The sequence below is a fragment of the Oncorhynchus masou genome, unplaced genomic scaffold, assembly GCF_036934945.1.
Source record: "Oncorhynchus masou masou isolate Uvic2021 unplaced genomic scaffold, UVic_Omas_1.1 unplaced_scaffold_2180, whole genome shotgun sequence".
Classification (NCBI taxonomy): domain Eukaryota; kingdom Metazoa; phylum Chordata; class Actinopteri; order Salmoniformes; family Salmonidae; genus Oncorhynchus; species Oncorhynchus masou.
In genome coordinates, this window is record NW_027008656.1 from 58,037 (window position 1) to 81,430 (window position 23,394).

At 43.7% G+C, this 23,394-nt stretch overlaps 1 protein-coding gene and 1 long non-coding RNA gene across 6 annotated transcripts; one reads left to right on the forward strand and one right to left on the reverse strand.

Annotated features, from left to right (window-relative positions):
• Nucleotides 1-5,029: 5,029 nt before the first annotated feature.
• Nucleotides 5,030-16,564, reverse strand: LOC135533045 (1-acylglycerol-3-phosphate O-acyltransferase ABHD5-like). Of its 3 annotated transcripts, none has more exons than XM_064960438.1 (10): nt 16,487-16,563; nt 12,429-12,527; nt 11,949-12,046; nt 11,693-11,862; nt 10,932-11,095; nt 7,651-7,805; nt 7,385-7,496; nt 6,823-7,009; nt 6,545-6,613; nt 5,030-6,368 (listed from the first exon to the last, which is right to left on the reverse strand). In XM_064960438.1, exons 1-10 carry the CDS (start codon nt 16,516-16,518, stop codon nt 6,276-6,278), a joined length of 1,179 nt encoding a protein of 392 aa, XP_064816510.1. In that variant the 5' UTR covers nt 16,519-16,563; the 3' UTR covers nt 5,030-6,275. The 3 variants fall into 3 exon arrangements, with proteins under 3 accessions (XP_064816510.1, XP_064816509.1, XP_064816511.1); XM_064960437.1 differs by having other exon boundaries at nt 10,932-11,134; XM_064960439.1 differs by lacking the exon at nt 12,429-12,527 and having other exon boundaries at nt 10,932-11,134; nt 16,487-16,564.
• A 2,806-nt stretch (nt 16,565-19,370) lies between these two features.
• On the forward strand, nt 19,371-23,072 carry LOC135533046 (uncharacterized). 3 transcript variants are annotated; one of them, XR_010454441.1, is made up of 4 exons: nt 19,371-19,461; nt 20,888-21,095; nt 22,216-22,374; nt 23,012-23,072. It is a non-coding gene; the product is annotated as an uncharacterized LOC135533046 (long non-coding RNA). The 3 variants fall into 3 exon arrangements; XR_010454439.1 differs by lacking the exon at nt 19,371-19,461 and adding an exon at nt 19,746-19,939; XR_010454440.1 differs by lacking the exon at nt 19,371-19,461 and adding an exon at nt 20,594-20,650.
• Nucleotides 23,073-23,394: the final 322 nt, after the last annotated feature.

A 23,394-nucleotide genomic window follows, 5' to 3' on the forward strand; every position in this document is an offset into this window, starting at 1 on the left:
CGTGCGCGCGCGCGCGCACACACACACACACACACACACACAGAGACACACACACACACACACACACACAAATCTATTGTACCATCATGTTCTATGGATTTTTCACGGGCCTGTTTTCTGTTTTACGCTCCCCCACACAGTCTCCAGTCTCTTGTATTTTTAGTCGTGTGCTTCGAAAGAATCTGACACAACCAGCCCTGCACAGCGGATTGATTTCACTCACTCTCTCCCTCCATCTGTCTTTCTCTTCTTGCTATCTCTCTCTCTATTTCTACATCTCTTTCTCTGTATTCCTCCTCCTCTTGCACTCTCTCTATTTCTACATCTCTTTATCCATCCTTCTCTTGCGCTCTCTCTCTCGTCTTCCCTCCATTCTTTCCTCTATACACAGTATATTTTTGCCTCTTTCTCAATCTCTCAATATTTCTGTCTGTCTCCCTCCATCTCTCCATGTGGCCTGTAACAGAAGCAGAGCTGTGCTGTGAGTCGTGATCTGTGTGGAAGACAAGGCATGGAGTCTCCCAGTGTGGAAGACAAGGCATGGAGTCTCCCAGTGTGGAAGACAAGACAGGTAAAGAGAGGGAAGACATGGAGTCTCCCAGTGTGGAAGACAAGACAGGTAAAGAGAGGGAAGACATGGAGTCTCCCAGTGTGGAAGACAAGACAGGTAAATAGAGGGGAGACATGGAGTCTCCCAGTGTGGAAGACAAGACAGGTAAAGAGAGGGAAGACATGGAGTCTCCCAGTGTGGAAGACAAGACAGGTAAAGAGAGGGGAGACATGGAGTCTCCCAGTGTGGAAGACAAGACAGGCATGTTGCGGCTGAGGCAGCATCTGCAGGGCTACAGACAGACAGTACTTTTCCACTGATACCTTTCATCTCCTTTTCACATTCATCCTTGAATGAAAAAACAAATAAGTTCTGGAAAGCAGTTTGTGTGGCAGGTGAACCAATCCATTAATCAGGATGTCAGGTTTCTGGAAAATCAGCAGGTCTAACAGTAGTAGGGGAATGACAATGAGAGAAGAGAAGAGCGATAGGACAGAGGTGGTTGCTCTTCCTCCTCTACTGTTGACGCCCATTTAGCTTTATTCTCTCCCCCGATCTCTAGACTTCTCTCTCTGAAACACACGTCTGCCAAGTCATGGTTAGTCACATCTTTTTACATGGATAAGAGCGGATAAGAGCGTCTGCTAAATGACTTAAATGTAAATGTAAATGTATGGTCAAATAGTAGAGGACTTACTCTGAAAGAGGGCTTCTATAACCTCCTGACAGACAAACAGAGAGGCAACCCTGCATTGCCCTCAAATGCTTTTTACCTACAGTACATCACTTCTCTTGAAGTCAGTGTTGAAATCAGGTCATCTTACAGATATAGGACAGTGACACTGAGCTTATTGTGTTGAGGTCATGGTTTCTCCCTCGATGACGCGGCTACTCCCTCGATGACGCGGCTTCTCCCTCGATGACGCGGCTTCTCCCTCGATGACGCGGCTACTCCCTCGATGACGCGGCTACTCCCTCGATGACGAGGCTACTCCCTCGATGACGCGGCTACTCCCTCGATGACGCGGCTACTCCCTCGATGACGCGGCTACTCCCTCGATGACGCGGCTACTCCCTCGATGACGCGGCTACTCCCTCGATGACGCGGCTACTCCCTCGATGACGCGGCTACTCCCTCGATGACACAATCAAGTGCATTTCCCAGGAGTCCACGAGTCTTCTCAGCAGTGGATTGCAGTGCTTCCTTAGCAGCCTTGTAGTTGTACACTGCCAGATAACATCCCTATAGGAGGGAGCTTTCAAAGCCTCTGCGTCAAATGGATGTGTCATGCTCAAACTGTTATCACCATGGCTTTCATTGAATGTGACCTGTCCGGAACTATGAAGAGTACAGCGACATCTCCATTCTGAACGAGGAGAGCAGAGGGGGAGAATGTTTCAATTTAGATATTCATCTGACGTTACGTCTTCCTTTTGGTGTTTGTACTGGCTCAACAATTACATAAAGTCATAACGATTTGTATAACACTTTGTTTTTAACTAAGTGCTGGACATAAAATAATGAAACAGACTGGAAGGATAAATGAAAAAAGATAGCTAATTAAAATCATACATTAAAAGCATTTTTATAAATGTGAGATGACATGAGATGATATGACATAAGGGTGAATATTGTACCAATCCTGTGATATCACCTGTCAAAACATATCGTGCTTGTATGCAGTGAATTGAAGGTTCCGTACACCTCGTACAGTACTTAACATATTGATTTAGAATGTCCTTCTGCAAACAGAGCTATATCTCAGTAGCATTTTTATTTAACAACTATCACTTCCTTCTGGTGAATGAATGGATACTGCTTCATGGATCGTCTTCGTTTAGAGACTAAACAGATCTTGACATTTAGAGAAAGTATTAGGCACTAAGAGATGCAGGCGATAAGACGAGTGGTGCAGATTGGGTAGTCTGTGATGCAACCTGGTGTCTAGACAGAGCGCAGATTTAAGCCCTGGAAGTCAGAGAAGGTCTTGCCTAAGGGTGGGACTCATGGTACCGTGTGTGTGAGAGATATGGGGGTGGCAGTGGAAACGCTAGCTGCTGCAGAGCCTGAGTGTACACACTCTGTCTGTCAATGTAGACCGAGAGGAAGGAGGGGGAGAGAGAGGGGCGGGGGGGGGGGGGGATGACGACTGGCAGAATATAATAAATTCGATCTAATATAGGCGCCACGCTGGTTTCCTAGCAACCGCGCCCGCACCCCGTCTGGCCTGTTTGCTCTGGAAGCGGCCTCCTCTAGCCCCATGTCAGGTTCATACATACTGCACTGTAGCTACACTACATAGTCCTGCAGTTCTAGACCCTTTACTGTAAACCAGGTTCATATATTGCATTCAGGAAAGTATTCAGACTGACTTTTCAAAATGTTGTTACTTTACAGCCTGATTCTAAAATATATATTTTTAAATGTCCATCAATCTACACACAATATCCCATAATGACAATGCGAAAACAGGTTAAAAAAAACAACATTTCAACAAATACCTTATTTCCATACAGTACCAGTCAAAAGTTTGGACAAACCTACAATCTACTCATTCAATGTTTTTTTCTTTATTTTTACTATTGTCTACATTGTAGAATAATAGTGAAGACATCAAAACTATGAAATAACACATATGGAATCAGGTAGTAACCAAAAAAAGTGTTAAATCAAAATGTGTTTTATATTTTAAATTCTTCTAATAGCGAACCTTTACCTTGATGACAGCTTTGCATACTTGGCATTCTCTCAACCAGCTTCATGAGGTAGTTACCTGTTAAAAGTTACTTTGTGGAATTTCTTTCCTTCTTAATGCGTTTTAGCCAATCAGTTGTGCTGTGACAAGGTAGGGGTGGTATACAGAAGATAGCCCTATTCGGTAAAAGACCAGGTCCATATTATGGCAAGAACAGCTCAAACAAGCAAAGAGAATGACTGTATTGTCACAGAGGTGCAGTGAAATGTGTTGATTTACAGGATCAGCCATAGTAGTAGAATGCCCCTGGAGCAAATTAGGGTTAAGTGCGTTGCTCAGCGCGGTCATTCGAACCAGCCACCTTTCGGGTACTGACCCAACGCTCTAACCGCTAGGCGTGCCGCCCTACACCCACCCTGTATACATTACTGTAAGTGCACACTGCACCACTCTGAATCTTAGCTTTCACCTAAGGAAGTACAGTATCCTATACCATCGGCTCTTTCCTTAGAAGTCTGTACTATTTCCATACGAGTTTGCACATTTTCATACAGCATTCATGGACAATTGATCCGGGGCTGAACCAATAAGGATAGGATGTCGTTGATATAGATATCACTGTTAACATTGTAAACGTCTTTGTCCGGACACATTTTCAGCACCACATTCCACCCTCCCTTAGAGCTTCTGCCTCTCCCTTGTCCTAATTCACCCTCGCTGTAAGCAGGTTAGCATTGTCGTCATGAATCTTCTTCTGGAGGCAGCTCTGCTGTGAGTGGTCACTAGCTGGCACAGCCATTCATAAAATCTGATTTTAAGCCTAACGTTAAGCATACTACTAACCTGAAATGTAGCCCAGATAGCTAATTTTTGTTTTCATACATTTTAACAATATTTCCAATTTTGACTTTGCAGCTGGCTCATCGAGGAAATCTTTCAGTTGGGCCTCCAGGACAAGACTCGTCCCAATAAACGTCAACCTGCTCACTGTAATGGAGCAAGTTAAAATGCAACGCTGCAGTCCTATATATGGCAGCCATATATAGACCCTAATGCAGAAAAATACCATTCTTCCTTTTACACAGACTATTGATATTTTAAGTGGTCATAGGATGAGAAGCAGAACTGAATGATGTAACATTGACCTTGATGATTCGCTAACTGCACTTCAGCAAGGCAGGCTCCCTCCATCCCCTTCCTGATCTGAGGGAGGTTTCCCTCTAGTGGTCACGTACTGAAATACAAGGCCTGCCCTCATCACAGATACGAACCATTACTCTTACTAACCGACAGTTGGCAGCTCTGACATGTCAACGGGCTTTTGGGGGAAATATTGATAAATGTTCACCTTTGCTTTGCTCCATTTTAGAGCACAATAACAAATAACCCAGACTGGTGTAAAGTCTACCCCTGAACGTCATACTGATGTCCATGTTGCAGTTTTGTACTTTTATGGGTACTAAAAAGCTTTGAGATTAGCTCTCCTCTTTGAGCAGAAATCAGTGTGGATAAAAAAAAAAATGCTTGATAAAGTCACTGTGACAACAATTTATTTTACTGCAGTAATTTTGAAGTGTAACTGCAGTTATACTGCACTTTGACTGCAGTACACTTCAGCTATTCCGCAATTACTGCAGTTACTCCACTTTTACTGCAATCTTTTTTTATAAAGGTGGTGTTCAGACAGAATGCCTATGAGAGTTGTAGTGTTTAAGACTGAAATATTGTTGATCTTCACAACACAAGTCTAAATATACATGTGTCACAACCAAGGCCACCGAAATCATAATATAATCTTTATTATTTACAGGTATTTTACAATACATGAATGGAGAAGCACCATTTTTTCTTCCCCACGGTAATTGACTTGTGATTGGAGACTTACAATGATGTACAAGACAACAATACAAAGGCATCCACATGTTCAGGAGTTAATCAAACCGTATCCTTGGGCTCAGCACATCTAGTAAACGGTGCTTTAGATGTTTTTAAAGGTTGCACTGGGTAAAGTGGCTGTAAAAGTCGAAGTAACCCACCCAGTCTGCAACTTCACACACAGATATTAGCTGTCACCTCCATGAAATAAGAGGACAGGCTGCTATAGCTATGCTAACTGATCTTAGACCGAGATGCACCCTGGACAGGTGCCTAATAATACTATCAAATACTGTTGCAATGAATGAATGGGGTTTGAGGCCGAACATTCTTTCCCCACAATGGCAGCTGAGAAGAATGGAGTAGTTATCTTCAATTACTAGATTCTGATGCTTCGTTTTCCTTCACCTGCACACGCTAGCTATTAATAAGTGGATTGTTTTAACACGAGACCACAACAAGAGCCAAAACACTATGAATGAGAACATAATTAGAACATCTTGAAGTGAAAACGACCACTTGCAAAAGGACCCATAAAAAGACAAGACCAAAAAGCAGCAGCAATGACTGCAGTCCCTGGTCACATACTAGGTCATTAAAAAAGGCACTTCGGTTGACATGGGGAAATCTTTTTATATTTGGTATTTATTTAACCTTGATTTAACTACGCAAGTCAGTTAAGAAGAAATTCTTATTTGCAATGACGGCCTACCCCGGCCAAACCCTAACGACGCTGGGCCAATTGTGCGCCGCCCTATGGGACTGCCAATCACGGCCGGTTGTGATACAGCCTGGAACTGAGATGAAGCACTGAGATTAAGTGCCTTAGACCGCTGTGCCACTCAGGAGCCCATCAGCAAAACCAGAGGTCTAAAAGTTCCACAATCATGTGTATTTAAATCAGAACTCTATGGTCCGTGGTCATATCTACATGAGCTGTTATGACGCAAATGAAACATTTCTAAATAATCTCACAAAGGATCTTTGACAGAATGAGAATAAGTGGTCAAATTGTAGTCTGTATCGTTCTGAGAATCACATTTCTTAAAACAGCAGATTAAAAGCTGACACACTCATCACAAAATGACCAAAATCCGACAAGCAGTAACAACTATGAGCCATTCTCTTTAGTCAGTAGAATGAATACAAAAGTGTCAAACCAAACAATCCAGGAGAATCATCTTTTCAACACGGGGTCCTTCCCTAGTTAGCAGGTCTGCTGTGCTGGTGGGTCTACTACTGAGGACCTAAAGTGAGGATGATCGAGGTAAAATAAAGCCCTATTGAGCTGTATGCCCAGTCCTCTCTGATCCTCACAGATCACATGCTCACTGAGAGGACAAGCTCTGGGCATGACAGGTATAACACGTCACTCTCCGCAGGTTAACTAGTGCCCCCCCCCTCAGCCCAGCGCGTCACACACCTGAAGCACTCTGTGGTTGAAGTCCTCTGGCTGGTCAGCATATACGTAGTGGCCCGCCCCTCTGATAGCCTGGGAGAGAGGAGGAATAGAAATATGAGATCAGATACACATTCTGGAAAATCATATTCATCTAGGATTTAACACTTCAATTCACTTTTTTTCCTGCCACCTGCTGAATAAATCGGAATATAAAAGCTGAGCCAGCTGTCTCACGCATTACTAGACAACCACACACAGACAGCATCTTAAGTGTTCAGCTTAAAGGAATTGAAACGTACTATGATCTCCACATGAGAGTTTGGCCTCATTCCTTTGATAGCGTTGCCCGAGTTACCGTCGATGCTGGAGCGTGACCCATATATCACAGTAATAGGGATGTCAGCATGGAGCAGGCCAATCCTCTGCAGCATAGGCCTCTTGGCCCACCCGTATGGGATGGTCATGTTCTTGAAGGCTGTCTCACCACTGCAACAGAGTAAACAAACATGATTATTACTAAACAGGGAGAAGTACAGCAGTAAGGTTTACGATAATCTGATCTTCTCAGAATAATCCTTAATAAGCAGCTACTTTGAACTCACCACTACAACAAGAGTAAAACTAACATTATCACTGAAATAAGGGTGTGAGAAATGAAAATCACAGCCTATATTACAAAAGCATTTCAAAATTGAATCATAGCATCATCTTCATTATGGTCTAAGAGGAAAACATTGGAATTGAACTGTATTGAAACTCACTCAGACAGAGACTGTAAATACAGGCCCAGAGTAAGTGGAGATAAAAAGCCAGTGAACTCAAACAGGAACTAAATAGAGAGAGAGGGAGAGAGGGACTAACCTGGGAGTCTGGACGTTCAGGTGATAGATATACTCTGTGACCGTGTCGTCGTTGAACATGGACAAGTATTTCTTCTTGAAGTCTGGTCTTAGAGTTGAAACAAGTGTGGGACCTTGAAGAACAAAGGAGGGGGGTTTGAATGCTGGTAAAACTCCATCCCATAAACAATGCAGTGATCCAGTCAGACAGGTATGTAATTGAAATAGAAATACTACTGTAAATTACATGTCCGTCATCCATCTCGTCAGACAGGCTGCCAGTCTTACCCAGTGGCCCCACCAGACGTAGCCCTGCCAGGGGGTTGAAAGGGCTCAACATGGCTCCCAGGGCTTTGATCCACACGGGGATGGGCCTGTCCTGGTCTTCTGTGTCTGGACGCTCAGGTAAGCCCCACGGCTCAACCAGCACCATGTGCTTTACCCTACAGGACAGTGAAGAGGAAAGGTCAGCCCCACAGCTCAACCAGCACCCTACAGGACAGTGAAGAGGAAAGGTCAGCCCCACGGCTCAACCAGCCCCATGTGTTGCACCCTACAGGACAGTGAAGAGGAAAGGTCAGCCCCACGGCTCAACCAGCCCCATGTGTTGCACCCTACAGGACAGTGAAGAGGAAAGGTCAGCCCCACGGCTCAACCAGCACCCTATAGGACAGTGAAGAGGAAAGGTCAGCCCCACGGCTCAACCAGCCCCATGCGTTGCACCCTACAGGACAGTGAAGAGGAAAGGTCAGCCCCACGGCTCAACCAGCACCCTATAGGACAGTGAAGAGGAAAGGTCAGCCCCACGGCTCAACCAGCCCCATGTGTTGCACCCTACAGGACAGTGAAGAGGAAAGGTCAGCCCCACGGCTCAACCAGCACCATGTGCTTTACCCTACAGGACAGTGAAGAGGAAAGGTCAGCCCCACAGCTCAACCAGCACCATGTGTTGCACCCTACAGGACAGTGAAGAGGAAAGGTCAGCCCCACGGCTCAACCAGCCCCATGTGTTGCACCCTACAGGACAGTGAAGAGGAAAGGTCAGCCCCACGGCTCAACCAGCACCATGTGTTGCACCCTACAGGACAGTGACGAGGAAAGGTCAGCCCCACGGCTCAACCAGCACCCTACAGGACAGTGAAGAGGAAAGGTCAGCCCCACGGCTCAACCAGCCCCATGTGTTGCACCCTACAGGACAGTGAAGAGGAAAGGTCAGCCCCACGGCTCAACCAGCACCATGTGTTGCACCCTACAGGACAGTGAAGAGGAAAGGTCAGCCCCACGGCTCAACCAGCACCATGTGTTGCACCCTACAGGACAGTGAAGAGGAAAGGTCAGCCCCACGGCTCAACCAGCACCATGTGTTGCACCCTACAGGACAGTGAAGAGGAAAGGTCAGCCCCACGGCTCAACCAGCACCATGTGCTTTACCCTACAGGACAGTGAAGAGGAAAGGTCAGCCCCACGGCTCAACCAGCACCATGTGTTGCACCCTACAGGACAGTGAAGAGGAAAGGTCAGCCCCACGGCTCAACCAGCCCCATGTGTTGCACCCTACAGGACAGTGAAGAGGAAAGGTCAGCCCCACGGCTCAACCAGCCCCATGTGTTGCACCCTACAGGACAGTGAAGAGGAAAGGTCAGCCCCACGGCTCAACCAGCCCCATGTGTTGCACCCTACAGGACAGTGAAGAGGAAATACCATACACCATCAACACCAATCTGAAATAATTGAAACGCCTCTATGGTGGTGAACAAAATAAGTTGAGTTCGTATTGAAAGATCTGGAAAGGAAATAATCTGAACCACTAGGGCAGAGTTTATTAAGTGATCTGTCCATCGGTGAACTGAACAGGGGAAATAAAGGCGCCATTTAGACAGGCAGACCAATTCTGATATTTTTTTCCCTAATTGGTCTTTTGACCAATCAGATCTGCTCTGAAAAAAATCTGATGTGAAAAGATCAGTGGTCAAAAGACCAATTAGTGGAGGAAAATAACAGAATTGGGCTGCCTGTCTAAACATTGCCAAAGTGCCCCAGTCAGATGGACATTTTGTCCTTAATTCAGAGCCAATTAGGATAATCAGAATGTTTCTGGCTGACTGCTTTAATACTAGAAGGTCAGGATGTGGCTGGCTGCTTGAATACTAGAGAAGGACAGGATGTGGCTGGCTGGCTGGCTGCTTTAATACTAGAAGGACAGGATGTGGCTGGCTGGCTGGCTGCTTTAATACTAGAAGGACAGGATGTGGCTGGCTGGCTGGCTGCTTGAATACTAGAAGGACAGGATGTGGCTGCCTGAATACTAGAAGGACAGGATGTGGCTGGCTGGCTGCTTGAATACTAGAAGGACAGGATGTGGCTGGCTGGCTGCTTGAATACTAGAAGGACAGGATGTGGCTGGCTGGCTGCTTTAATACTAGAAGAACAGGATGTGGCTGGCTGGCTGCTTTAATACTAGAAGGACAGGATGTGGCTGGCTGCTTTAATACTAGAAGGACAGGATGTGGCTGGCTGCTTTAATACTGGAAGGACAGGATGTGGCTGGCTGGCTGCTTGAATACTAGAAGGACAGGATGTGGCTGGCTGGCTGCTTGAATACTAGAAGGACAGGATGTGGCTGGCTGGCTGCTTGAATACTAGAAGGACAGGATGTGGCTGGCTGGCTGCTTGAATACTAGAGGGACAGGATGTGGCTGGCTGGCTGCTTGAATACCAGAAGGACAGGATGTGGCTGGCTGCTTTAATACTAGAAGGACAGGATGTGGCTGGCTGGCTGCTTGAATACTAGAAGGACAGGATGAATACTAGAAAGACAGGATGTGGCTGCCTGGCTGCTTGAATATTAGAAGGACAGGATGTGGCTGGCTGGCTGCTTGAATACTAGAAGGACAGGATGTGGCTGGCTGGCTGCTTTAATACTAGGAGGACATGATGTGGCTGGCTGGCTGCTTTAATACTAGGAGGACATGATGTGGCTGGCTGCTTGAATACTAGGAGGACATGATGTGGCTGGCTGCTTGAATACTAGAAGGACAGGATGTGGCTGGCTGGCTGCTTTAATACTAGGAGGACATGATGTGGCTGGCTGCTTTAATACTAGAAGGACAGGATGTGGCTGGCTGCTTTAATACTAGGAGGACATGATGTGGCTGGCTGCTTTAATACTAGAAGGACAGGATGTGGCTGGCTGGCTGCTTTAAGCTGCTCTGATCTGAGTGTGATGAGGTTTTGGAGACATTTATAATGAGTTAGGTTCCTGCTGAAATCTTAGCAACACAGTGAGAGAAGATGATTCCGTTGAGATACAGCACAGAGGGGACACTTTTTAAGGACATTCATGTTGTTATCAGAGGTTAGCACCTGCATACCAACATCCCGTGAGGTCTGGGGTGTACAGTATTAGTCAAGCATAGGAGGGTGAACCAAGGACTGGCTAAATACATGTAGTATTCTATCTTTAACCAAGGAGGTGGCTAAATACTAAGGAATAAAACAACCATTCATGTTGAAACCTGTCTATGGTTCTGAACTGGGGAAAGTGTTGGGTGGTGTCAGGTGATACTTACCTGGTGGGATACTTGAGCGAATAAGCAGCTGCCAAATAACCTCCAAAGTTATGTCCCAGCATGACCATGGCTTCCAGGTTGACTTTAGCCCTCCACTGCTCGATGGAGTCCACAAACTGGGCCTCAGCCTCCTTGGCGTCGGAGCTGAAGTAGGGCCTGCTGCTCTGGCCGAAGCCCAGCAGGTCAAAGGCATAGACGGGCCTCTATTATTAACATTAATAATAATGAAAAGTCATTTTATTTATAAAGGCACTACACAACATGATAAAACTTACTAAAAATAGAAGTCAGTGTTAAAAAGAAAGCATACACAAAATATATAGCAGTCAGACAACAATTAGAGCTAGTTATTTATAGCAGGTGTGGTTGACCAGTTGACCTATTGGTAGTTTCCTGTGACCATCCTCCAAATCTCTTTTGGAAGTCTGGAGAAATTCAGTATGTGATTGGCTGTAAGTAGAAATGAAGTTTCCCCTCCGAAGAGGCATTTCCTTGTTTTTCGTGTCCCTTTTCCTACCTTGTAGTAGCCTATGCACCGTTAGTTACGTACCTTATTCATCCTTGCATAAACTAAAGAAATAGGATTATAACAACCTGTTCAGAGCTGCCGCCATGCAAAATACTGCAGTGGTTTGATATATGGCAATGTGCATTAGTTTCTATCTAGACTGTCGTACTACACCCCTTTACATTATCTCTCTGAGGAGAACTTCCTCAGGCTTTCCAACGCTACAAGAGAAGCCTGTGCTTCAGAGACTAACCTGTTGGGCCAGGGCGTCTAGGTTGAGGGCCCACAGGCCCACCCCTCCACCGAAGCCATGCAGCAGCACCAGGGGAGTCTGGTTCTTCATGTTTCCATTCAATGTGAGGGTCCACAGCATGTTACCATCCGAGATTGGGACATACTGCTGGGACACCTTGCCTGTGATGCCTGGGGATGAGACGGATCCACACATAATAATCCACAAATTGGCCACGGCTGGAAATACAGTTTGATGGTAAAGAGGAATTCCTTACATTGCAGCATCTTCTCCTCTGCAGTCTTGAGCTGGTTCTGGGAGGTGGGGCACCAGGAGGGCAGCCAGCTGGTGATCCATGCCGTGGAAGTCCAGGACCTGCATAGACACAGACACAACTCATCAACCAGCCTAGGCTATAGCCTATACGGTCTGGGATTACATTGGGAGTCATGTTGCTGACAGTTGTAATATTTCACAGCAAAAAGGAGACGAGACATTAAATGTAAAAAAAAAAACAACTTGTAAACATGCTTCGGGGATAGGTGTAAATAAAATGACATGCAGGGTTTGTTGACTGATTGAACTGCCAGGGATGTTACTTCCTGCCTCAAGCACTGCATGCAGCAGGGAGGTGGAGCAGCACTAGCAGCATATGAGTGGGGTGCAGCAGGGAGGTGGAGCATCACTAGCAGCATATGAGTGGGGTGCAGCCGGGGAGGTGGAGTTAGTCTGACAATCACACCGGTAGGTAGGTTACCTCAACGTTCTGACCAGGACACTCAACAAATTGTAGAAAAGACTATGAATACCAAGAAACATCAGTAGTCGCTGAGCCAGTCTGCAGCCAAAAAACAAACTAAAAAACAGAGTGGAAAAGGGATGTTATATGCCAGGGACGACATGTAATAGCCTTATTAATCACATGTGCTTGTGTTAATTGAATGGGGAAATGCAGTTAGTGTTGGGATTCGCTGCATTGGACTTAGTTACATCCTAAATTAAAAAACAGATAAGGTATTGGATAATTGGTTCTTGAAATTGGGTTGCAGTAGTGGAGAAGGTTGTAGTGTACTGGCCTATAAGCTTACAAACACACTTGAACAAAGCTTTCAAGCCTTCCTAAAACATTTCACTTTAGGCATTGTCAATATGGCATTTCCACAGTAGCTGAATTACGCTGTATGCCAATCAAAAAAATATTGATTTAGAAGTTTAACAAACCAACTCTATGCACAATGACTACTTTGAACAATTTACTGGAAAAACTGTGCAGATGCTAAATTTGGTAACAGAATCACAGTAAAATCTCCCTGGGTTTTATTTTTTAATTATTATTTTTTTTTCACCTTTATTTAACCAGGTAGGCTAGTTGAGAACACCTTTATTTAACCAGGTAGGCTAGTTGAGAACACCTTTATTTAACCAGGTAGGCTAGTTGAGAACACCTTTATTTAACCAGGTAGGCTAGTTAGTTGAGAACACCTTTATTTAACCAGGTAGGCTAGTTGAGAACACCTTTATTTAACCAGGTAGGCTAGTTGAGAACACCTTTATTTAACCCTGAGAACACCTTTATTTAACCAGGTAGGCTAGTTGAGAACACCTTTATTTATTTACCTTTATTTAACCAGGTAGGCTAGTTGAGAACACCTTTATTTAACCAAGGCTAGTTGAGAACACCTTTATTTAACCAGGTAGGCTAGTTGAGAACACCTTTATTTAACCAGGTAGCTAGTTGAGAACAAGTTCGCATTTACAATTGCGACCTGGCCAAGATAAAGCAAAGCAGTTCGACACATACAACGACACAGAGTTACACATGGAGTAAGACAAACATACAGTCAATAATACAGTATAAACAAGTCTATATACGATGTGAGCAAATGAGGTGAGATAAGGAGGTAAAGGCAAAAAAAGGCCATGGTGGCAAATTAAATTAAACATAGCAAGTAAAACACTGGAATGGGAGATTTGCAGTGGAAGAATGTGCAAAGTAGAAATAAAAATAATGGGGTGCAAAGGAGTAAAATAAATAAATAAAATAAATTCAGTAGGGAAAGAGGTAGTTGTTTGGGCTAAATTATAGGTGGGCTATGTACAGGTGCAGTAATCTGTGAGCTGCTCTAACAGCTGGTGCTTAAAGCTAGTGAGGGAGATAAGTGTATCCAGTTTCAGAGATTTTTGTAGTTCGTTCCAGTCATTGGCAGCAGAGAACTAGAAGGAGAGGCGGCCAAAGGAAGAATTGGTTTTGGGGGTGACCAGAGAGATATACCTGCTGGAGCGAGTGCTACAGGTGGGTGATTCTATGGTGACCAGCGAGCTGAGATAAGGGGGACTTTACCTAGCAGGGTCTTGTAGATGACATGGAGCCAGTGGGTTTGGCGACGAGTATGAAGCGAGTGCAGCCAACGAGAGCGATTATTCTGATATTCTGTTACCAAACTTTGTATCTGCACAGTTCTTACTGTATATTTTATGTGGAAATGGTTAAGTCCTTTTGCATAGAGTTATATGGTTTGTTAAACTTTGAAATCAATGTTTTTTTGTTTGGTATACATTTTAAAGTGAAAATTCTGAGTCGGCATAATTCCATGACCATAGAATTTCTCAGGATAATTCCATCACCGTGGAATTGTCCTAAATTAAGATCAGAAAATAGAAACACAGACATTTAAAAGGGCCTATAAGTAGTCTATGTACATGTAAACAACACCTAAAACATCATGAGATGACACTGTCAAAGACACCCTCCACTCTGCCCCCAAAACCCTCACTAACACCATTAGAATGTATCTGTATCATGCTGAAACACTCCAGCCTTGGGATTGTTCAACATGTCAACAACCATTTCAACAGTAACATCGGTTACCCCCAATATCTCTTTTGCCGTCTCCACAATAACCTTCTTTTTCACAACCCGAGTCGCATTAATAACCTTACCAATAAAAGCTATGAGGTCAACTTTATTCATTATCAAAGTGTCCTTTGACACCAGGCACGAATGAGCACAAGATTTCTTTACAGGCCTCCGAACCATCAGAAGCACCAGCCACGACAGTAGGTCCACTTACCTCAAGTACATCCATGTGAGCTCCATCAGTCTGTAGTTCTACCAATCAGTTTCACGGCTTCTGCATACGATACATCAGTGTTCCTATATCTCCGGCTCTCATACGATACATACGATGATCCTATATCTCACGACTGACTGATCCTATATCTCCGAGCCTCTCTCTGCATACGATACATCACGACTGATCCTATATCTCCGAGCCTCTCTCTCTGCATACGATACGAGCCTCTCTCTCGATACGACTGAGCTCTCCTGCATATCTGATCCAATCACTGATCCTATATCTCTCTCTGCATACGATACATCACGACTGATCCTATATCTCCGAGCCTCTCTCTGCATACGATCTCTGATCCTATATCTCCAGCCTCTCTGCATACGATACATCACGACTGATCCTATATCTCCGAGCCTCTCTCTGCATACGATACATCACGACTGATCCTATATCTCCGAGCCTCTCTGATACATTGGCATCCACCAAATGATCCTATATCTCCGAGCCTCTCTGTACTTGGCATCCACCAAATTACAGTGTTCCCCACAATTACAGCACTTAACCTTCACATTGCTACCACATTCAGCGTAACCACGTGTCCCTCCTCACATCTTTTCTTTCCTTTACACTGAGCCGCTACATTATTTGGCTTTTAAAACATTGCAGTGCATATGGGACAAATTCTCTAACATTGAAACGAAGGAATCGGATCTGTACTTTTCTCAGCAAGACTTGATCAAACCTCACCACTACTGATAAGCTTTCACTTGTTTGACCCTCTTTCCTACCAATCAACGTTTTGGCCTCAATTACTCTGCCTCCCGTCACATTTTCTTTAACATCATCTATGGACATAGATATTGGGACACAGTGATGACTTCCCTCAATCTAGCATAAGAACCAGGGACATGGCTATTAATCTTCTTCCCATTAACGTTAAGCTTTTCCATTTTCAGAATAGTCTCTTGCTGAGCCTGGCTACCACACTATATTAACATTCTACTATTTCCAATGAATCGAGCTAATTTCACTTCACCTACCTCGTTCTCTACGGCATGAGTTAGTCAGATAGGGTGTAAGTGAGGCGCCGTGGTCTAATCAAACACTATCACCGCTTTCCACTCCCAACACATCACTACTCTTACTTCATACCTTGGCCCTCTTCATGCTTTCTTCACTAGACGCTTCACTGCTTTCTGTATCATGATCTCTCTTCTTCCTATGTTTTTCAACTACCGAACATTCCCGTCATCCTCCCGCACCATACAGTCAGAACTGACACCCATATTGTTCGCATTCCAACACAGCTGTTCATTTCAAGCTTTCAACCGCTCCGTCGGTTTCATGACTTTTTAACGCGGACCAATGCCACTTTCACGTGCTAGTCGGAACTAGGAACATCGGACATGTCCGACTTTCTAACTTGTTGTCAATCACCTACCGCGTTCAACTAATTAGCAAGTCGAAATGTCCGAGTTTCCTAGCTCCGACAAGCACCCGAACCCGGCATAAACTATAAACATGCAACATTGATGCCACGAGTGTGTTAAGTCAACTGAAAATTAACTTCAGTCTATAGGTGCTTGACGACAAACAAGAACAATCAACATGCTAGGACTAGCTAATAACAAGACACACGAAGGAAACAAATTGTATCATGATTAACTTTTTGTCGGTCGCTTTTATCAATATTGTTATATTTAAAAGAGCGGTTCTAAGTTTGTTTATAAAAAAACACACTCACCCTCTCTCAGTGGTCACCGCTTGGTCAGCCATTCTTCACACAGCCAAATCACATGATCCACAAAACATGACATCACCTGGCGTGTATTCATTAGGAGGTTTCCGTTGCAAAACTTTTGCAATGGAAACCCTTTACCATACTTAAGGATCTAAACGAAAGCAAACCAAAGAGTGTCTATTGTATTGATAAGATAACAATCAAAACACATGTCCTCAAATATACTTTAACAATCAAACCACATGTCCCCAAATATGGAAGGCAGGCAGGAGGTGAGATCAGGTGGGACCAAAAAAAAAAAAAAACGTTATTTAACTAGGCAAGTCAGTTAAGAATAGATTCTTATTTACAATGACGGCCTTCCCCGACCAAACCCTAACCCAGCCTGACGATGCTGAGCCAATTCTGTGCCGCCCTATGGGACTCCCAATCGCGGCCGGTTGTGATACAGCCTGGAAACAAACCAGGGTCTGTAGTGACGCCTCTAGCACTGAGATGCAGTGCCTTAGACCGCTGTGCCACTCAGGAGCCCATTCTAGCCAATGAGAGGGCAGATACACGTGTGAACAACAGTCCATAGAGATGGAGGACTCATCTTTGTATCTGTGCCATTATAACGTCTGTGACAGTTTGGGCAGTCCCATTAAAGCTATCTCCATTTTAAAGTAGTCCATTTTATTCTTCATTGACTGATTGCTACCAACTCATAGGAATCCCCATCCAGTTGAAAACGTATAAATGGTGAAAGCCCTCAATAGCAATGTCCATGACAAATTGGATAATATCCATGATGAGTCCTCTATCAATTTCAATTCAAATGGCTTTATTGGCATGGGAAACATATGTTTACATTGCCAAAGCAAATGAAATAGATAACAAACAATAGTTAAATAAACAATCAGAAATTAAAAGTAAACATTACACTGACAACATATTATGGCTATATACCATGTTCTAATGATTTGCAAATAGTTAATGTACAAAAGGGAAAATAAATAAACATAAATATGGGTTGTATTTACAATGGTGTTTGTTCTTCACTGTTTGCCTTTTTCTTATGGCAACAGGTCACATCTTGCTGCTGTGATGGTACACTGTGGTATTTCACCTAATAGATATGGGAGTATATCAAAATTGGATTTGTTTTTAAATTCGTTGTGGGTCTGTGTAATCTGAGGGAAATATGTTTATCTAACATTATCATACATTTGGCAGGAGGTTAGGAAGTGCAGCTCAATTTCCACCTCATTTAATGGGCAGTGAGCACATAGCCTATCTTCTCTTGAGAGCCAGGTCTGCCTTCAGCAGCCTTTCTCAATAGCAAGGCTATGCTCACTGAGTCTGTACATAGCCTGTCTTCTCTTCAGAGCCAGGTCTGCCTACAGCAGCCTTTCTCAATAGCAAGGCTATGCTCACTGAGTCTGCACATAGTCAAAGCTTTCCTTCATTTTGGGTCAGTCATGGTAGCCAGGTATTCTGCCACTGTGTACTATCTGTTTAGGGCCAAATAGCATTCTAGTTTGCTCTATTTTTCAGTTAATTCTTTCCAAATTTGTCAAGAAATTACCTTTTTGTATTCTCATGATTTGGTTAGGTCTTATTGTGGTTTTGGAATCATTTCCTTTTAGGTTGTTGTAGAATTTAACGTCTGTTTTCTGGATTTTGATAATTAGCGGGTATCATCCTAATTTTGCTCTGCATGCAGTATTTGGTGTTTAACGTTGTACACAGAGGATGTTTTTTCAGAATTCTGCATGCAGTCTCAATTTCTTTTTCCCCATTTTGTGAATTATTGGTTGGTGAGCGCACCCCAGACCTCAACCATAAAGGCCAATTGGTTCTATAACCGATTCAAGTATTTTTTTAGCCAGATCCTAAATGTCAAATTGTATGTTCCTTTTGATGGCGTAGTAGACCCTTCTTGCCTTGCCTCTCAGATCGTTCATAGCTTTTCGGAAGTTACCTTTGGTGCTGATATTTAGGCCGTGGTAGGTATAGTTTTGTGCGCTCTAGGGCAACGGCGTCTGGATGGAATTTATATTCATGGTCCTGGAAACAGGACCTTTTATAGGATCATTATTTATGTCTTACTGAGATTCACTGTCAGGGCCCAGGTCTGACAGAATCTGCAGAGAATATCTCAGTGTTGCTGTTTGCCCTCCTTGGCTGGGGACAGAAGCTCTGACAACAGGCACAACTAAGATATAAAGTCTGTTTTTGCCGAAATGCCACAAGCGTCCACTTGTGTATATATATCTTAGTTGTGCCTGTTGTCAGAGCTTGTCAGAGCTTCTGTCCCCAGCCAAGAAGGGCATACAGCAACAACACACACATATATATATATATATATATAGATAGATAGATAGATAGATAGATAGATAGATAGATAGATAGATAGATAGATAGATAGATAGATAGATAGATACTGATAGATGATAGATATTAGCTACCGGAGAGAGAGACCAAATCAAGACGCTGGACAGTGTGGAATCAAGTATAGCAAAAAGGCAGTTTATTATGTAAAAGATATCTTGTCCTCTAATTAAGCGTGCACGGACCTAGTCATATGGCTCAGAAGGAGGCAGCTGACAAGGATCCCTAAACAGAGCGCGCAACAGATTTTGTACATAGAATGACGTAGGTTGATTCTTGTAGTTCTGTCTTCTGACTGGTTGGTGAAGGTTGGAGGCGGGTCCTGACCGAGCCTGTGCAGGAGCCTCATTGGTGCCCCGTGAAGTCGTCCCATCCTGGCTCCTGCCCAGTAGAAAGGGGAGTGGAGTGTGTGTGTTCGTGCGATGGAATGTCAGTGTGTGTCCCGAAGTCGTGAGATAAGGGGAGCTGAGGGGGGGTAGTTTATTGCTGGGTATGTGTGTGTCAGGGGACAGTGAGACAGGAGAGCAGAGGGGGTCGTGAAACAACAGAGCTGAGGGGGGTAGTTTTATTGCAGGAAGAGTGACCTGGTTCCTGTTTTAGCAGGGGTACGTGAAATGGCTTGAGTCAGGCAGATTAGTTTAGCGCTGTATAATATATGAGCTATGTGTATGAATATTTATATAACAATACAAACACATAACACCTAAGATTTACGAAACGTCCTATTAAATAAAATAAGCGTCAAGTAGCAAATGAGAAATTACCATTTTTGTTTACTAAATTCGACACTCATTGACCTCCATACAAAAATTATTTACCTAGTTGGTTTATTTTCGTGGCCAGATTTTGGGACGATTAAAACTTCTCACTTCGTCTCTTCCTCTGAGCGAACGAGACGGGGAGGGACCTACCTACATAAACTCCCAAGTTTTGATAAACTTGACCAATAAAGTCTCGTTTTCGTTGCAAAACGTTTTCCGTTTGAAGTAAACGGTTTCAGTAAAGAAGAATGCGACTTTTTTTACTGACGCTGTGGGACGTGATATTGCGGAAGATACACACACACGCCACAAATGAACTCTGGTATGGTCAAATGCAATTATTTACACACAAATTGGTAGTCGTATTCGATAGGCTCTTATCAGAGACAATGCTATGAATTCTGTGTTATATGACAACCTCAATATTAATAATAAACTAGCCAAACCAAACTAACACGAACCAATACTTGTATCCTGGGAGCAAGACCATAATCGTAATAACCCTCACCTGATTGTCTGGTGAGGTTTAGTCTAACCACAAGGCAGGTAACCACTAGAGCGTTGGACCAGTAACCGAAAGGTTGCTGGGTTGAATCCCTGAGCGGACTAGGTAAACATCTGTCGTTCTACCCACTGTTCCCCGATAGGCCGTCATTGTAAACAAGAGTTTGTTCTTTATTGACATTCCTAGTTAAATAAAGGTTAAAATAATATTGTAAACATTATAACTACTGTATTTTTTTTCATAATAAAGACATATGCCGTATGCCTGTCCTACTCGAAAAACGTGTTAGAATCCTATTCAAATGAGGAAGCCCCATTGAAAGTGTTCTTGTCGTGATTTACTTGCCTCTGTTCCATAGAGATAGATACAGGACTCTAGTGCCCAAAAACCGGTCTAAGCATGGGCAGCGCATTTGAAGACTTTCACTATTTTTGAAGTATTCATTGGGCTGTGACTTCTTATGGGTTAAGGAATGAACACATAATTCCATCCAGATCATCAGGAGGGATCAGCCAATGAATTATACTTGTGAGCAAACATTCCATAACTGCAGGTGGCATTCAATCACCAACCTTGGCTTTGTACCTTTTCAAACAACACACCCCAGGTGGCAGTATGCACCCTTTCAGTTCGTTTACTATCTCATAGAAGTAGCAGAAGAACAAAAGTGACTACACTGCCCATGCTCTCACAGACGCCATAATAGGACAGATACAATGTTGCGTCCTCTAACTATCTCTATGCTATGTCGGCCTACACACACAGCAAAGCACGTTGGTGGGTGTGATAACTGCGGGCTGAAGTCTACAGCGGCGCTTGCCTGTCAGTGCCAGTGACGTGGAGAGGCAGAAGTCAAGCAACTCTTCTGATTTCTCAAGACAATAGAAGATTCGAAATTGGTATTTATTGTCGACTTGGCATCGCGGGCAACCTTTAAAAGTGGACCTTATTGCGCCAGCGAACGAAGCACGTGGTGAGTAGCCTTGTTTAAAGAGATTTGTTGATGTAAAAGGCCTACCGGTATCTACTTTTCCGATTTGCGTCACATGTTTCCCCAGTTGTACGTGACAATGTTACGTCAAATCTCAACACATTTCTTCAGAGTAAAGCAATGATGAGTATACTCCTATAACAGTGATAATAGCCACCCAACGATACTGCAACGAACGTGCGGTTCATGCCCCGCCCTCTCTCACACCAAACACTCAGCTGTCACTGTCACTAGCCAGCTTGAGCTGATATTCAGAATCAGATTTAGGAGCAAATTACATTTTAACCTTTTTAATACATGGGAAATCTGTTTATTAAGCCGTTGTGATTCAACGTCTAAAGTAAACAGTCGAATTACATCAATCAGTTGGGCTGAACCCAAGCCATAAGAATGACTTAAAGAGAAGGCGTTTTAGAATATGAAGGCAACTTCAGAAGTTAACGACTTCAGACTGTAAAAAGCTAGCCTGGGAAAGGTAAAGGAGGATACCTAGTTAGTTAGTTGTGCAACTGAATCCAGTTAACTGAAATTTGTCTTCTGCATTTAACCCAACCCGTCTGAATCAGACCAGTCTCTTTAGCCCAAAAATCCTACAAAACCTCATTCGTTTTCCATAAGCTTTGTCCAGCGAACTATGTGCATACAAAAAGACGCCATTACTATTTCTCTATTGAACGTTGAGATTGCTGAAAGGCCAGCTTTTTTGGCAATGACAAGGAGTGGCAAGGAGTGGAATGTTCAAGTAAAGAGACTGGTACTCAGACTAGTAAAACGTCTCAAGGCTGAACCCCTGAACATACCACACCTTGTTAGGTAATATAAGATTGTTTTAGGCCAGGTGAAGGTGCTGCAACTCACATTTGCAAGAGGAGCAATAAGTAATTTGGTTACCTAGAGCAACATTTGTATGTGCAACAACTGATATTTTATTTTATAGATTTAAATAGCCAATGTTGTTTATGTATTTAGGCTATGTAAAACATATTGTCACTGTGCACCGATACTTGGATGTTCAAACTGAAGAATGCTATTCTGGCCTTGTCATTTTGGTCCTTGTAGGCAGTCATGTTTAATTCATTTGTTTCCTATCTTGTCTCTCCAGGCTTCACAGGGAGAGGGGAAGATGCAAAAAGCTTGTCAGTGTATGACAGTCATGGCTCAACATTTGCACCTCTGGTGGTCATCGAGTTGGTTTCGGAAACCAAAGAGGAAGCCATCGCATGGTTACTAAACAGGGTCAGAGACAAGCAGCAAGATGGAGGTACAGTACATTGAGCTTACCTTACCTACTGTATATTGGGAACAGAGATTTGAAGCTTCCCAACAGTTGAAACATTCTTTCTCCACGCTTTTCAAATTGCCTCTGCTTCCTCTCTTTGGCTTTCACTCTATCGTGCTCTCTGAAAGTGAGTGAAACTGATCCAATAACATATCTGAGCCCATTTCCACAAAGCGTCTCAGAGTAGGAGTGCTGATCTAGGATCTGTTTATAAAATATTATTATGATCTAAATAGCAAAACTGACCCTAGATCAGCACTCCCAGTGTGAGATGCTTTATGAATACGGGCCCTGATGCCACCTCCGATAAGCTATGTGAAAACAAAGCAGGCTGACTATATCACTTATCGTGAAATACTCACTGAAAAGAGCACGGTTCGGCACAATAGTGTGAAAGTCCCTTTTAGTTAATGTATCTATTAACCAGTCAGTCTGGCTCTGTTGATACAACATGGTTGTCCTAGGTACGTCCAATGGCACCCTATTCCTACATAGTGCACTACTTTGACCTGAGCCCTGGTCAAAAGTAGTGCACTATAAAGGGAATAGGGTGTAATTTGGGATGAACACCTAGTCTATTGATGCCTTCATACCTATCCTGATTCCTCTGCTGTGTTAGGGGCTGAGCTGCTGGTGGAGCAGCTGACTCCAGGGGCCCAGGGCACGGAGAAGGACAACCCAATGTGTATGTGGTGGGGGCCTCCTGGCAAAGGCTCCTATACGGAGCTGGAGGATGTGGGCCTCTTCAAGGAGTTCAACGAATGGATCCATGAGAGGCTTCACGTATGCCAACAAGCACAACTTCAAAGAGTTCCAAGGTAATCTAGGGTACAGTACGTCACAAATGGCTCCTATTCCTTATCGATAGGGTGCCATTAGTGATGCATACATAGTAAACTGTGAATGTACTATAGATGATGAATAGTATTTTAAATGTTCTGTATTATATTATTACAACTGTATTACTATACAATTACGATACAATGCAATAACTAGATTGAT